At 42.8% G+C, this 17,633-nt stretch overlaps 1 protein-coding gene across 1 annotated transcript; it reads left to right on the forward strand.

Annotated features, from left to right (window-relative positions):
• The first annotated feature begins 1,091 nt into the window (after positions 1 to 1,091).
• Positions 1,092 to 17,633, forward strand: SAP30 (Sin3A associated protein 30). Its single transcript, XM_088448466.1, has 4 exons — positions 1,092 to 1,538; positions 10,117 to 10,242; positions 13,261 to 13,359; positions 16,488 to 17,633. The coding sequence occupies exons 1-4, from the start codon at positions 1,284 to 1,286 to the stop codon at positions 16,608 to 16,610; spliced, it is 603 nt and encodes a 200-aa protein (XP_088304592.1). The 5' UTR covers positions 1,092 to 1,283; the 3' UTR covers positions 16,611 to 17,633.

Genomic DNA, 17,633 nt, shown 5'->3' on the forward strand with positions numbered 1-17,633 from the left:
TGGTGCTTAAATGCTCTCAATAGCTGCTAATTAGTGTCTTTGCACAAGTGGTGAAGAAAAGTATATAGCAAGGTTTTTTTGGGCAAAAATCAGTAGTCCCAGCAAATTTGGTGTACATGAAAATGGGTGCAAGCATGGTTAAAAATCGCTAAAGTGATGTTTTAAAAAGACGTAAAAAACCGCACCTTCAGCAATCACCTGCAATCAAAAAAACACCTGGGACATACTTGGGGGACAAAAGTACTTTTTAGGGGTGTTCCAAAGTTTTTTTTCAATTTTTTTGACACAGTTTACCTTTTGGGGACTATCCAAAGGGTGCTGGGGAGTTTTCAGAATGTGCACCCCAAAACCGCAAATCTGCACTTATTCATAGGTGAATCTTTTCCACTGGTTACAAGGCGCAGACTTTTCGCACTGGCGAAAAGTCTTTGGAATTGATTACAGGGATAAGTTCTCGCCTGTCGAAATGACATCACCGGAGATACTTTTGAGCTGAAAACGGCTTTTCGCTGCAATTGAATACGGCCCTAGTTCTGTTCTAGTTTGGCTCCATACAGCACTTTGATTGAACAGCTGGATCTGCCTATGCTCACCTTAATACTAATGGTTGTGCAATAGAAAAACATGACCTTGCCACATTTTTTATTTATTACAGAGGACTGGCCACTCCTTTATATAGAAACGAAAAACACCTCTTTTCTTTTACCAAAGGTAATTAGTGTTCTTCAGTATATTTAGCAATTTATATCACTTTGTTACTTGGCACAAGGCAACTCAAAAGGTTCACATTGCATACAGTAATCACTAGTATTGGTATGTTTCACTGAATATAGGGAAGAAGAATAAAGTGCTATATACTCTCTGCTGATGGGTGTAAATAGCATGTGGGATGTAGAATTACTCAATTATATTTAAGTATTCACAATGCCAATGGTATATGGCGCGGCATAAACAAGTTTGTTGATCATCATCAGCAGCCCTGTGTGTGCTGTGTACGTTGCAGAGTTTATATGGAGAGTGAAAGTGGGCGTGGTTTGCTGGGAAAGGGGCGGGAGCAGCGAGCAGTGTAACCTTGCAATGAATGTAATGCACTGGGACACAGAAACACTGTACACACATTGCCAGCAGGTAGTAGCTACTACACACTCTCCATTTGCTGTTGCAGACTTTGTTGTTGCTCTATCACGTGTACACATATAGCCGCAGTGTACACACATACTAGCCACGTACAGGATCAGCAAGGAAGGACACAAAGCCAGTTTTCACACCCTCACACACACATCATGATGAACGGATTCCCTCCCGAGGAGTTACACCGGGACAGTGGCGGAGAGGTCACCTCCCCTATAGCTGCCGCAGCAGCAGCAGCCGCCACCACCCCGGTCCCTGCAGTCACTCTTGGTCCTCTGAATGGGCAGCTGTGCTGCCTGCGGGACGAGGGGGAGAGGTGCCCCCGGCCTGCGGGCAATGCCAGCTTCAGCAAAAGGATCCAGAAAAGCATTTCCCAGAAGAAGGTGAAGATAGACCTGGACAAAACAGTAAGTACCCCCCGTGTGTTACCCAGGCACTCTCCCTCCCTCATTCTGCCCGGTGCATAATACAGGTGTGTGCCAACCGGTGCCCTGCACTCCCCCAGAGTCACTGATGCATTGTTGCCACTTTATGCAGCGCTCCGGGCGTTGGGGGAGCTGGGGCCAGCTCAGTGTGTTATGGTGTAGCAGTGTGGAATTAGGGCTGCAGTGGGGACAGAGGCCGGCAATCGGGGGAAAACAACAAACTAGCCCGGGCGCCTGCTTAGTATGAGTGATGGTGAATGATACTGGCAGCCTGCGTGTGGTCAGGTCAGACAGTAACAACATGCATTCCGGTCGGGGCTGTGCTCTGGCTATATGGTGTAAGAACATGCACTCCTACCGTCGCCGTGATATGTGGTTATACAGTATAATAATAACAGGCTCTCCAGCCGGGGCTGTGCTGTATGTGGATATACAGTATAATAACATGCTCCCTGGCCGGGGCTGTGCTGTATGTGGATATACAGTATAATAACATGCTCCCTGGCCGGGGCTGTGCTGTATGTGGTTATACAGTATAATAACATGCTCTCCAGCCGGGGCTGTGCTGTATGTGGTTATACAGTATAATAACATGCTCCCTGGCCGGGGCTATGCTGTATGTGGTTATATAGTATAATAACATGCTCCCCGGCCGGGGCTGTGCTGTATGTGGATATACAGTATAATAACATGCTCCCTGGCCGGGGCTATGCTGTATGTGGTTATATAGTATAATAACATGCTCCCCGGCCGGGGCTGTGCTGTATGTGGATATACAGTATAATAACATGCTCCCTGGCCGGGGCTATGCTGTATGTGGTTATATAGTATAATAACATGCTCCCCGGCCGGGGCTGTGCTGTATGTGGTTATACAGTATAATAACATGCTCCCTGGCCGGGGCTATGCTGTATGTGGTTATACAGTATAATAACATGCTCCCCGGCCGGGGCTGTGCTGTATGTGGTTATACAGTATAATAACATGCTCCCTGGCCGGGGCTGTGCTGTATGAGGTTATACAGTATAATAACATGCTCCCTGGCCGGGCTGTGCTGTATGTGGTTATACAGTATAATAATAACATGTACTCGCTACTTTGTCACACAGCTGCTTTCCAACTTCTCTGCTGCTGGCTGCGTGTAATTGTTGTTGCTCTGTGCTCACAGGAACACTCCTCCCCCTCCTGTCCCCTGTCTGTGACTGGCAGTCTGTGTAGTATGGTAATTAGACTAGTGTACTGTACGCAGGCTGTCTCTCCTTTGTGAGCCTCTCTGAGACAGACACTAACATGGTGACTGCATGTCACACCAGTCCTGCACTTTGTGTGTCCGTGTTATTACGTGGTGGCCCCCAGTGTAATGTGTGTGTTTCATATTGCCGTGGAGTGAGGGGAGGGGTATGGCACTGTGCAGCCGGGGACGGACTCTGCTTTTGTTCCTTCTCTCGGTTCTGCAGTCGCTCATTACCCTGCTGGATGCCGCTAGCGTGCTTGTTGCTGCAGGGAGGAAGTGAGAGCTCAGCTGAATAAAAGGGGGATTAATAAGAACATTGCCTGGAATGAACAAGTAGCTGTGCACACTGTCCGCAGCGTACTACTTAGTGCACGCTCATTAGCTCAACATACTAGTGCACACAGGGAGATGGCACATGCACACGGGGTCTGACCTGCTCTACATACAGGGAGTTGGCACATGCACACGGGGTCTGACCTACCCTGCACACAGGGTGCTGGCACATGCACACGGGGTCTGACCTGCTCTGCACACAGGGAGTTGGCACATGCACACGCGGTCTGACCTGCTCTACCTACAGGGAGTTGGCACATGCACAGAGGGAGCTGGCACATGCACACGGGGTCTGACCTGCTCTGCACACAGGGAGTTGGCACCTGCACACGCGGTCTGACTTGCTCTGCACACAGGGAGTCGGCACATGCACAGAGGGAGCTGGCACATGCACACGGGGTCTGACCTGCCCTGCACACAGGGAGCTGACACATGCACACGGGGTCTGACCTGCTCTGCACACAGGGAGCTGGCACATGCACACGGGGTCTGACCTGCTCTGCACACAGGGAGCTGGCACATGCACACGCGGTCTGACCTGCTCTGCACACAGGGAGCTGGCACATGCACACGGGGTCTGACCTGCTCTGCACACAGAGAGCTGGCACATGCACACGCGGTCTGACCTGCTCTGCACACAGGGAGCTGGCACATGCACACGGGGTCTGATCTGCTCTGCACACAGGGAGCGGGCACATGCACACGGGGTCTGACCTGCTCTGCACACAGGGAGCTGGCACATGCACACGCGGTCTGACCTGCTCTGCACACAGGGAGCTGGCACATGCACACGGGGTCTGATCTGCTCTGCACACAGGGAGCGGGCACATGCACACGCGGTCTGATCTGCTCTGCACACGTTTGTTGTGTGTCTGTGTAGTTCCTGTAGTCAGTGTCATGTTACACCGGCGTGTATGCTGCAGTCAGACCCTGTGTATGTGCAGTGAGTGCATGCAACACGCTAAGCCTTGTGACTGAGCTTCCTCATCACACATACACCGAGCAGGTCCTTACCATAGCCGTAGTGTTGTAGTATGTTTTATGTGCACTGACTGCCATGTTTGGTGACACGTGGGGAAACCCATACTGACTGCCACGGGCTTTGTTTTTGCTTGTTACAAACTCCAGGACTGTATATGTTAGTCCCTACGACACACTGCTGGGATTTGTAGTTTAAATTGATGGAAATCTGCTGTGGAATATTATATTACGTCTTTGTATAGCTCCAGAACTTCCCACAGATTGTGTAATGATCCTCCTCATTGCCTGCTGCTGCTGCTGTCTTTGTCTCAGTCCTGTCTGATGTCTCATACATTGTTTTCCTGGTCATGTGTTTTTCCTCCATAACAAAATAGGTAATCTTGTACATCATTTGGATCTTTTCTGGAACCTTTTACTTTTGATTTGTAACAAAAATATTTTCTTTAGCTACTTTAACATTTATAATAAGTGGAGCTACAGTACTAAAGCAATGTTACTACTTAAAGATCAATGCTAAATGTGTTTTGCTAATATTGATTCAAATGTTATTTTTGCCTTGTAGCTACTAAACAAATACTCTCCCTTAACTGTAGCCAGTCCTCTCATCTCCAATACAAATAGGTTCTCATACAGTAGGTTTATTGTATGATCAGTACTTATTATAGGCCCCATGCTCCTTACTACATTTATATTGTGATGTTTAGACAGTGACAGCGATCTGTTGTGTACAAATAAGATTTTAACAATGTATGACAGTGATCCCTACAATTTAATCAGACAGACGCATTGTTTATTTGCTTTGACTGTTCCTCATCATCATGTGTAGTGTTTGCAGCTACATTTGTCATTCCTGCAGAAGTCACTGTTTATGTTTGACTGAAAACTACCTCTAGACCGCAACATAGCATGCTATATAGGAAAATGCATATCAAGCCCACATCTTGTCTGAAGCAGGTGGGCAAGTCCCAGTTCTTTGTTTAATTGTTATTACTTTAGATAGCTGCATTAACATAACATACATGTTATGAGTAGAACTTTTGGAATGTATATAAAACAACGTATGGTCATATATAGTGTGTGGGTTGTTTACTACAAACTAAACATGGCAACCCAGATGAAAATCTGGTAAGGTATGGGAGTACCTGATGATCTGCAATTTACTCCTAAATGCCAGAAAGCAGATGAAAATGGCCGTCAGACAAGTTTGTTAAATGTTTGATATAAACAATTTGTTCAAACAACAGTTTTTGTCCATTTTCCGGCATTTGGGAACAAGTTGCTGATTGTCATTATCATGCATCCCTTACCAGATTTTCATTCCAACCAATCAACTAGTTGTAAATATTTTCTGTCCAACCATCCGTGTGTATGCACCTTTAGTCACATGGGGATAGTTGAGATATCTTTTACAATTCTTTTGAGGCATTAATTTAGATTAGAATGATCTCACTAGTATATGTATATAAAATGAACCAGATTGGTTGGTATGAAATAGAAAAATATAATATTTCACCAAAACTACCTTCCATGAGTATAACACCATAATTAAAGCATTGCATCCCTCATAGTCCTTAGTGGCTGAGGGTTTTCTCATTCCTGCGTTGAACCCATTTTTCGACATTTTGCGTTTGTCACATTTCAAAATCAATTTCACAAGTTCTTTTTACGTTTTAAGCCGAACCCACACAAATTATACCTCTCTTTTTTTTTTTTTTTTCAGAAGACCTTGTTCATCTATAAAATACCATGGGCGGGATGTGCAAAAAGGAAAATGTGGCCAAAAATTGCCATTCTCGGAATGTGGTCGCATTTTCCATATGTACTAAGCTCCAGAATGCAATAAATTCCGGAGCTTTGCTGGTGGGTACTGCCCGATAGAAGCCTATGGACTTTTTTGCATTTTGCACTTAGTGAATCCAGTCGGATCCCACCCAGTGTTCCCTGCAGCGCGTGTCATTCTGCGCATGCGCAGAGGGATGCCAGAGAGACTTCTGGACCATAAACCCAGAAGTTCCTCTATCACAAAGGACAGCTCTTATAGACAGCTGTCCTTTGCGCATTTCTAGGTACATACCGGCGTTAATGCCAATAAGTGGCAATGCTTAGTACATCCCGCCCCATGAGTCTCTTTGCTCCATCTAACATGTTAAATAAATGTAACCATATTGACTATATATTTTTATTATTGAAATAGCAATAGAGTACAAAGAAAGCAAATATGACTTATTTCTTTTTTTTTTTTTTTTTGGTAAATGCCAGAAAGAAATATGTTGTGGTTGTTATGGCATTCATCCAACTATTCAAAGCTGCAAATGGAAGCAATTTGTAGGAGTAATTTGGTAGTCCAACAAATGCTACCATTTTTTCTAACTAGAAAACCTACCACATTAAATGAGGGGACCACTTCTTTTTCTTGTTACTTGACTCAAGATCTGATGATCACTGTTTTGGTAGGATTTATAGTCCTTACCCTATCCTAAAGCTTGCTCTTTCTCACAAAACTGCTGTCAGCACCCTTGTGTGTCTGCTTTAGTACCCAGAACCTACCTCACTGTCTGTCCATGATTTGTGCATATAAATGGGGCCCTTTGCTGCATGCAATGAGTGAGACTTGTCATCTTCAGTTGCAAAGTAAATGCAGATGACGAGTCCCACTTCTCAGCTGTGAAGAGGTTAATAACAGCAATGTTCAATCATTATTATAGTGAGGTTCTCATTCACTGGGCAGTTAGGACGGTTACCCTGGGCTCTCCACACACTGCTACATCACCAGCATCAGACTGACCCATGAGGGTACAGGCTTCAACAAATGAAGCTGTGACAGGCAACATTGTCAGTGCGGGTTGGAGGAGCTGAATGGGAGGAACAAGAAGGTTTTGAGTGGCACCAGTGATACTGTGGAATAAGTTGAACTGGTGGCACTGTACGGCATAAATGTGAACTGGGGGCACTGTGGCTTAATATGACTTGGATCACTGCAGCTTGTTTGAGTGTCTACACAGTGTTGGACTGGGACAAGAAGGGTCCACCAGGGAATGTAGGGGTAAGAGCCCAAACTTAAGGGGTGTGGTCAGTCACAACAGATGGACTTGGCCAACCATTAGAGAAGATATACAAAGAACTGGACCCCTTTATAAAAGGATTGAGTCAGGACCACCTACTTTGATTGGCATAAGGGCTAAACTTGATGTAGTTTCCATAGAAACAAATTAAGCAACCAAATTCATCCATGATCCTGCTCCACCCCAAGAGGAGAGGGTTTACCATGCACTTCCGGGCTATGCCGTCACACCGGAAGTGACGCCTCGTTCTTTGTTGTATTCACACTCTGACCAAAACCGGATGTCACATGGCGTCCATTTTGTAGGAGTCCAATGGCCTTAGCTTTAAGCAGCCATATTGCTGTGGGCTTTGTATATCTCCAAGTGTTTTATTAGTTATACACTTGGATATATATAAAGCCCACAGCAATATGGCTGCTTAAAGCTAAGGACATTGGACTCCTACGGCTGCCGTGTGAGATCCAGTTTTGGTCAGAGTGTGAATACAACAAAGAACGATGCGTCACTTCCGGTGAGATGTCATGACCCGGAGGTGCATAGTAAACACGCGTCCGCATGGGACCTTCGGAGATGACGTCACTTCCGGTTTTACTGCCAGAGAAAGGCGGGAAATAGTGGGACCAGTTAACATGTATTGACTTTTTTGACTGTTTGTTAACACTAGACCATGTGTAGCCATGTTGCAAGGCTTTTTGGTTGACAGAGATAGGATGATTAGTTTATGGAGGTAATTAGCAGGGTATATATAGGGAGAAAGCCAGATATCCCCTAAACCTTGAAAAAAAACCCTTCTGGTGGGTCGAAACGCGTTGGTGGGGAATACTGGCCGTTAGTTTTGGAATTTTTACTCACTAAGGAAAGAGAATTGTCGTACTTTGGACTACAATTTTGGATCCCTAACATCTGATGGTCCAGTATGATTTAATCTCTACCCGGTGGGGACACACTTAGTTTTCAAAATTTCTTTTGGAACTTTATGCTGTTGAATAAAAGAATCTTCAACTTTTTTTGCATTGGAGTCAATAAAGTGAGAATAAATTAAACAAAGTGTCGGAGAAATCCTTCAAGAATTTGAGATACGCCGAATGTCCTAAGGAGGAAATCGTGAGTGTGATGTATAGGGGGTAACCCTGAATTATTATCTATTACATATCTAAAGGGGGATGAGAGAAAGATACCCTTAAGAGATCTATACGCAAGTTTGTGGCTGTGAGTTTAATGAGTGGAGGGTATCCCCGATAATGCTAACAACATAGATTAGGACCAGCAATTGTCTTTCGTTATTTGATACTTATGTTAAACAGTATTACACTATTGTATGTTGTTTTTTCTTTCCATTTTTTTATATGCTTGTCTGAAAAATTCTCGTGGAATCATAAGGCTTGCCACAATTAGGTGTTATCTCAGGACCATATGATCAAAACACCTATGTGTGCGACACTTAGCAATGGGAAATATGCCTAAAATAAATGTTACTAAAACCAATGGAATATGCTGCTCACTTCTTTATAAATGTACAATTTGATGGATGGCAAGCAGCGGTTACTGCGCTATTGCTATAGATTTAAATCACTGATTCCCAAAGTAGGAGCTACTGTCCCCTGTGGGCGGCATATTGCCTTAGGTTGTTGCTGAGCGGTAAAGGTGTGATAGGGTACTGGACGTGCTGGCAGGTGTGAAATAATTGCTACTGCAGAGACGCCCAAAAGGTCCAAGGGATGCTTCGGACAGACACTCTCCAATTCTTGGAGATAGCGACTCTGCCCCCTAGGCGTTACATCATGATGTCACAGTGTTAGGGGTGGAGTTGACACAGGGTGCACTGCCGCACCATTATATCCTTATCAGGAATAATGGGGACTCAGGCAAAGGGGTGGCTTGTGAGTCAATAAGAAGGCAGCTTGGTGTCTGTCATTATTACATACCCGTAAATATCCTCCTTATATCTATTATATGTGTGTCAAGGTTTTATGAGATAATCTAATTATGTTGTCAAGTTGATTTATCAACTATATGTCTTATATTAACTGATTAACAGCGTATGCATATTCTGCAGCATTTTACAATTGGGTCATACAGTAATAAAAGGAGAATGGTTATTAACAGACAAATGGGGCAGATTCAGTTTAGAGCAAGGACGTACGTAATGGAATTAATACACCAGTGCACCTCTGAGATGTGAGCAAAAGTAGGCGATGGTTCCGGTACTATAATATCCAGCGATACGAGCAGAAGTACAGCTTTACAGTCTCCTACAGAACCTGTCGCCTAGTTGAATTTCCAGCAAAGAGCTGGCAAGTTGCAAAATATGAAATAGGAATTTGATACATAAGGGTACATATATTGCATACTTGTCCAGTCAGAATACAGTGGGAATTGTGCTTAGTGGTATATGAACCAGGTACACAGTAATGTTGGATTGTTTCTTGAGTATGAATATAAAATAAATACGTTTGAGTGAATTGCTGTAGAAAGGAGAGTTTATCTGATAGAATAGGGGTGGGTGTGTGTGTGGAGGAATAATTATGTTTATCAAAGGGGGAAGTAAATGGATAGAATAGAGGGGTGTAAGAAGAGCAGATAAATATTAGAGGGGCACAAGAGTGCCAAGTGACAGGACTTTTTCCCTGCACCAAGTAGGCGGCAGCTGGAAAAGTTTGGGATACACTGATTTAAATAGACTAAAAACCTGTTTGTTTCTTTATCCTGTGTAAAGAAACGCTGTATGTTCTCATGGAACTACTAGGTAACTTCTAATATCCATTTAAATGTACTGTATTATTATATTTCAATTTACAAGCATAAGAAGGTAATATTACAATAACTTCAGTGCAGCTCAACGCTTTCATACATTATAATGTCCTTCTTGGTTTATTGTCTTTAGAACAGTTTGGTTATATCTAATTGCCTATGTGTGATTGTCATTCTGTTTGTGTTTATATTTACTTAGGCGAGACATCTTTATATTTGCGATTTCCACAAGAACTTAATTCAGAGTGTAAGAAACAGACGAAAAAGGAAGGGTAGTGATGATGATGAAGGTGACTCCCCGGTACATGATGCAGATACCCCAGAGGTACACCTTTCTGATCACTTTTATTTATTTTTTTTATATTAAACCATACACACAGTCTACCATTTCCAATTGCTGTTTACTAACTTTCAGTATACTAGACTGTTTACAAATGTCTGTACACTATGTTACCCTGAATGAAGGTGGTACAGAGCAGCATCCTGTGACAGGACAAAGAGGAGTGGAGTGAATCATGGGTTTAATTCACAGCAGTGATCCATCTGTCTGGAGTTTATATGTTCTACCCATGTTTACTACCACACTCCAAAAAGATATTGGTAGACTTTCATGTAACCTCCAGCCTGTGATCAGGAGCGGAACAGTCCATTCCTGAGCACCATAGATAAATTAGCATATGGGCCCAGCGATGCCTCTTTAGTCTCCCTTTCCCCTGCTCTCAAAAAAAGCAGAGTATTTCTGAGCCTCCTTTGTCTCCGGGCCTATAGCACAGTCGCTGTAATGCTGCCCATTGCATTGATCACACAGCAATGAACAACCAGTTTTCTCAGATGATTTTCCTTCCATATGTACTCTCACAAATGCTACGCAGGCAAATTACATGTATTTAAGATGTAGATTTTGTACTTCAACTGCAGAGCCATTTAGTTTAGCATAAAGACCGTATATAAAATGTATATATTTTAGGTATCATAGGACATTAGGGCAGATGTATGAAGCTCTGGAAAGTGATAAAGTGCAGAGTGATAAATGACCAAACAATCAGCTCCCAACTGTCATTTTCAAACACAGCCTGTAACATGACAGTTGGGAGCTGATTGGTTGGTCGTTTATCACTCTGCACTTTATCTCTTTCCAGAGTTTCATACATCTGCCCCAATGTCTCTAACTTTTTTTTTTTTTTTTTATTGACCTCCAATTGACATAACCCCGGTGATAGAATCTCAAAGTTGTAGCAAGATTTATTCCTGCTGGCACCAAGAATGATTACTTATTGTGACTAAGAAGTCTGAAAGAATCCGCTACTACCTGCAGATCTGTAAAGCTGATTAGATGGCTGCCAGGCCTTGTGGAAGCTGCCTAATAAGCTTTATGCACTGAACTGTGTATTTAATCAAAATCTCTCCAAGTTGCTGGATCTGGAGAAGTTACTATTATTAGCGTTGGCATGGGTGAATTTTATGGAAGAGTCATGGTTTTCAATGTAGAACACCTACAGTTCAGCTGAGAGGAGAGGGTTTCACCTACAAAATAAATAAAATAGCTGCATCCACTAAAAAAACAAAGAAATGTTGAGGTCGGAAATATAAAATGTGATTTTTATAACAGTGTATAACTTTCCAGCTTGATTTGTCTATTGATTATCTTTCTGTTGAACTTACCCATTACTTATTACTGTTTTGTAAGTACAAAAGAAATCAATGTGGGTAAACTTAGCATGGCTACAGTGCTTCAAAAAGGCACTATACTAATGTATATATTTTTAAGGGACATTATGATACAACATCAGTTAAAAACAACAGGTTTATTTAATGATGTTGTGAATATACTACAGCTGCAATTAAACTAGCTATACAATCATTTCACCTAATATCTTTGTGGTTGCTAGATGTATCTACATTCCTGCTTTTTGCATCATTTTGTTAAATAAATCTGCATGTACCATAGACTTGTTGAATAAAACATGAAAAAGTCACAGTTGTGCATACACACTACATGATGTGCACCACCTCGCTCATTGCCTTTCCCATCTGACGTGCAATGCAGCAGATAGGACAATGGGATGAATGATGGATCGGGCATACATACTATACGATGTGTACAATATATATGTCGGAACGATATATTGGACAATAGATCATATAGCGTCTACCCAGCTTAAGATATGCTCCAAACTAGAAACAAATATATTCTTGTATGTCTGCATGAGCAATACTGAAATATGTGTCTTTTAGCCCCATAAATAGACATAACTGTAAATGAAACCCAGATGTCTGCCTAATTATTTAATACTTAAGCTTTTCAATTGGTGGTGAAGGTGGGTGTGGGAGGAGAGGGGGCACAATGTTTTAAATTGAACCAAGACCCCTGACTACCCACTACCCTGGGGAAGAGTACGGCATCCAGGAGTGCGGGAGAGTCTCCCCGACATTCTGGGAGAGTAGTTGTGTGTAAATTGTTTATGTAATATTAGACCATTACAGTGAAAAGATTACCTGCTACTTGCCAGCCTTGGGAAGAGTGTGAAGTTGTACTCAGAAACCGAATATGAACAGTTTCGCTTTAGAGCACATTAAATCACTGACTTTCTTCTGGGACAGGGTAAACGCATAGTGCACTACATGGTGGATAAAACATATATTCTCCCTGGTGACAAGTTCTTTTTAAATTGCAATTGCAGTGACGGATCAACTCTGACCATCGGACATCTGAGTAGCCCTCCGGTTACTCAGGATGTATGGTTAAATTATGCAGCCAGGGTCAGTAAAGCTGCGTCCAAGGATTTGGCCACTGGCTTCAGCATACCCAGAAAACCGGGCCGACGCCCCCGTTTTCTGTAACTCTTCCTGACACCGCCCCCAAACTCCTGCAGCATGTCAATCACGCTGCAGCATTTGGGTCACTGCGAGTGAGCCCCAGATTTGCACATGTACAGTGCGGCTTCTGTGCATGCACAAATCTAAAAACTTTGGAGACGTGTGTAAGCATTGGTTTAACATACATCCCTGAATTAGCCCCCTGTTATTAAATAAACTACTTTTCATTCTTGCCAGAATGAGATTGGAAAAGCTTCTAGCTCCAGAATTGTATGTCCAAATAGCTTTTTACAAACATATAAAGTGGTAGTTAAAAAAACAAACCTTAAAGCTTATATGCTGCAACTAATTTAATGTGTTTTTTTTTGTGGTAAGGGTTCTGGCGGACACTATAAGTAATAAAGAAATTTTCAATGGTATCATAAAGTCAGAACCCATAAAAACAATCCTTGCTGTAACCTCTTAGTGGTGCTATTGTTTGAGGCAATGACTATCTATATGCTGAAAACCCTTTTCCATTTTCCAGGTAGACCTTTTCCAGTTGCAAGTAAACACACTAAGAAGATATAAGCGCCATTTCAAACTCCAAGCAAGGCCTGGTCTGAATAAAGCACAGCTTGTTGAAGTAAGTAACCATGTATGTGATTGGTGATGTTGAACGATTGAGCGGTAGCTACACAATTTATTTGTAATATATCACAGTTGTGTCAATGTTTCATAAAATGTTTTATTTTGATTCGGTATGTTAGAGTTACTATTTTGTAGTACTGATGTTTCTAGAGTAGTGAACTTTCTAAATAAGTACTGCCATTTGTATTGATACTGTTGGCAGGGCCGAAACTAGGATTTTTGTCACCAGGGGCAAGACAGTAATTTGGCGCCCCGCATGTAATTCCCCCTGCAGTAGTGCCCATATTGTAATGCCCCATAGTAGTGCCCATATGTTAATACCCCCATAGTAATGCCCCTGTAGTGCCCACCATACAGTAATGCCCCTGTAGTGCCCATGCTCCCATATTAATTTCCCTGTAGTGCCCATGCTTTCATAGTAATGCCCCTGTAGTGCCCATGCTCTCATAGTAATGCCCCTGTATTGCCCATGCCCCATAGTAATATCCCTGTAGTGCTCATGCCCCCACAGTAATGCCCCTGTGGTAATGCCCCTGTAGTGCCCATGCCCCAATAGTAATGCCCCTGTAGTGCTCATGCCCCATTAGTAATGCCCCTTATTGCCTATGCCCCCATAGTAATGCCCCTGTGGTAATGCCCTTGCCCCCATAATAATGCCCCTGTAGTGCAGTTTATTAAAAAAATAAATACTTACCTTGAACCCCGCTCCTGCATCCAGCGTCGCGTCCGGTCCGCCGGCTGCTCCTTGGAACTATAGGGGAGATGTCATGACGTCTCCCCCATAGTGCCCGTGGGGAGAGCCGGAAGCTGGAGTTCGGGAGAGAACTCCAGCCTCCGGCTCCGGCTACACCGCGTCGCTGCAGAGAAGGAGCCGGGCGCCCGCTGGTAATAAATATTACCAGCGGATGTCCGGCTTGGAGCCTCTCTGCAGCGCCGGGCTGGAGGTCACTGGCACCAGGTACAGCAGCTCACCCGGTGCACGTGCACCTCCAGCCCCCCCCTAGTTGCGGCCCTGCTGTTGGCATTACTAAAATGATATTTTTGTATTTATTTTTTTTTTAGTAAAGTACAATACATGCCAGTGTACAGTCTCCTCACAGTTCTCCATTCTAGCCCAAAATTGATCGAGCACAGGCTTGTTTAGGTTATCAGTAGACAGTACAAAGTGCCCCTTTGTGGTGGCCACAATTAATTGTATGGAAGTGCCCAGCACCGTAACTAGCTGGCTGGGCACCCTGTGCTGGCCCTGCCCCCTAAGTGCATAACATCATGACGTTGCACGGGGCTGTCAGCAACTGGAAGTTCAGCACTGCCTGGAGCATTCTGAGGACACTCCAAGTGGCTGCACAGACTGCAGGATGCCAACCTGGAGTGTTCAAAGGACGATCTGGGCGCCACTGGCAGCAGGGTGCCATTCCAGGCACCCTGCTAGCCATTAGCAAGGGCTGTTGGGAAGCAACGGCACATGTCGAACACCCCTAGTTACAGCCCTATGTGTTCTGTAAATATGCCCTCAGTGCAGCATAGCTGACAGTGAAGATGGAGACACCAGCAAAATGGAACCTAGTGCTCACACTCATGGACATTTTTTGTCAGCTTTGCGCAGCCTCTAGGTACAGAATAGGAGGAAATTTACTTTGAGTTTACATTCAAAACGGAGCAAGGTATAATCTGATCTTCCCTTTGGCATTTGTTACATTTACAGTGTAAAGTAGAACTAATTTGTTAGCTTGATTACACATACAAAAAACAACGATTGTTTTAAATAATTCTATTTTCTCTACCATCCACCTTGGTTTAACACTGATAGAAGCAGCTTTAATTACTGTTATGCTGGGTACACACCAGACGATATGTCGTCCGATCCAGCTGATCGGATCGACCTATTGGGCACATCGTCTAGTGTGTACCTGCTATGTCACTGACTATGCGCACTCCTGCACGTTGTTGGCGACATCCCCTGTTGGACCTTCATGCAGGACCGACGGGTGATGTCGTTAGCGAGGGCCATGCTGCTGAATGCAACATGGCCCGCTCCGTTGCTGCCCGCATCGACAAGTGTGTATGCACTTACCAGTGCTGGGTCCTGTCGCCGGTGATGTCGGGCACACTAGACATCATCTAGTATGCTAGTGTGTACCCAGCTTTATATCTGAGAATACACCATCCTTGCACATTTGGACAATTAAAGTCCCCCCCCCCCCCCCCTTTCCCCCCATTCTTTTGTGCTGTTGGATGTGGACCATTAGGTAATAGTTAATAGTCTACAACATTCCACAAATCTTAATGGAATTGAGGTCTGAGTATTGACAGGGCTACTCCAGGTCATCAATATAAAATGAAGTGCCCATACAAATATACATATATGTATGTTTCATTGTTTGTTTGAATGATAATTAAATAAATCTCCATACCTGGTTATTTTATAATCCAAGTCTTAACCCACTACAGCTTCAAATTAAATTTTCTCCAGCTAATCAAAGCATTGTACCATAAACCTCCACCACAGATCTCAAAATGCATTACATCAGGATCATCTTTCACCTTACTACAGGGACTTTCCTTCATTGACATTGTGGAAGTACAAAAGAAACACTCCCTCCTCAACACCAAGTTCTGTCAGTACTTCCAGATACAACATGGAAAATCATAAACAGGACTTAACTTGTGCATATAGGGCAAAACAAAAAGGCACAGGTTTGCTTCTATAGCATACATTTCCGACCCCACAAATACCAGTGGTTGAAACGCTCAAGATGGTTTTCGGGGAACCCTCTGGATTAAGAAATGTGGGTAAAAGTGTACTACTAAAAAAAAAATGATTCAAGATGGACACTGTATGTCCCCCACAACCTCGATCCTAGAAACAGTGTGGTCATATTGGTGCCTCTAAGTAACTGTAAGGGTCCTGTTCACAAATTATATCCTACTGGAATAACCTCTTTTTACTAATCTCCGAAACCTACTATACAGGTCATCATATAACCTGTAGCTATATATATATATATATATATATATATAATCTCTATCACAGAGAGATGAAGACTCTGGAGACAAAAAAATAAATTTTAACAATAGCCTCTTACAGTTTATATATTTATGAACATATTTTGTCTCATTTAGATAATTGGCGGTCATTTCCGGACACTCCCCGTGAATGAGAAGGACACACTCACATATTTCATCTGCTCAGTGAAGAACGAGAAAAATAAAGCAGATCACAAGACAGATGGAATTCTTCATTAGAGCAAATCCATTGATGTTTTATGGACATTTTACATCTGCTGGAGGTCTCCACAAGCTTTGGAAAGAATGGACACCCCTAAGTAAATGTTATTTTAGTGATTTCTGTGGAAATGGTAATTAATGTAACATGAGAGGTTTAACTTTTTGTTTCCTAAACCTAATTTAGAGGGATATTATTTGTGTGCATGGCATTGACTACTATGACCTGACAAGAATGTGCTCATCAGAAACGTCAAGCAATAACTCATTATTCTTGTAGATGTGAAACTAATAACAAATAAGTTATATCTGGTAAAGTAGGGATATTGTGGCCTAATAAATATATACACATAAGCAGTATACTGTGTAATTGTCCTGCAAAGGAACAGGGGTGGTGTGCATTATATATTGCACAAAATCAGTGTGTTGGCCTACAGCGAACACTGCTCGGTGTAGAATTATAGTGCATTATTTTATGACGGACAAAATACACAGTGAGCAGATGGTTGTTGAGAATACATTTTGTGTTTCAGTGTAGAATGGGGCTGCCCTACATTGCACTTTTCAGATGCAACTTCAAATCAATTTATTAAAAATTCATTTTTGTATACATGTACATTAATTTTATCTCTATAAACATATGGTTGGGGGAAATATCTTCACCATCTCATACCCAGCATGAAGTGTTTTAGTTGATACTGAGAAGACATATAAGGTTTAGGTTGTTGCTATTGAAGCTTTAATTTCACATGTAGCGCATATCGTGTTATTAATGGTATCCCGTGACTCATTCCAACAACTTAAGCTTGACTAAATAAATATGCTTTCAATAGTTTAGAATTACGTTTGTATAGCATGTATTGATGCTATAGATTGCACAGATCCCTTATATGATGGCCTTTAGCAGTTGCACTTTCCTTTTTCTGGGGATTTTTGTCTCTTTATATATTGTCAGCATGTACTGGTTAATGTTAGTGACTTAAATCCCTGGATCACCCTGAATGTATAATATTGTGATGGCTTTAATAAAAAAAACAAAATGCT

Source organism: Taudactylus pleione, unplaced genomic scaffold (genome assembly GCF_031769625.1).
Source record: "Taudactylus pleione unplaced genomic scaffold, aTauple2 ptg000021l, whole genome shotgun sequence".
Taxonomy (NCBI): Eukaryota; Metazoa; Chordata; class Amphibia; order Anura; family Myobatrachidae; genus Taudactylus; species Taudactylus pleione.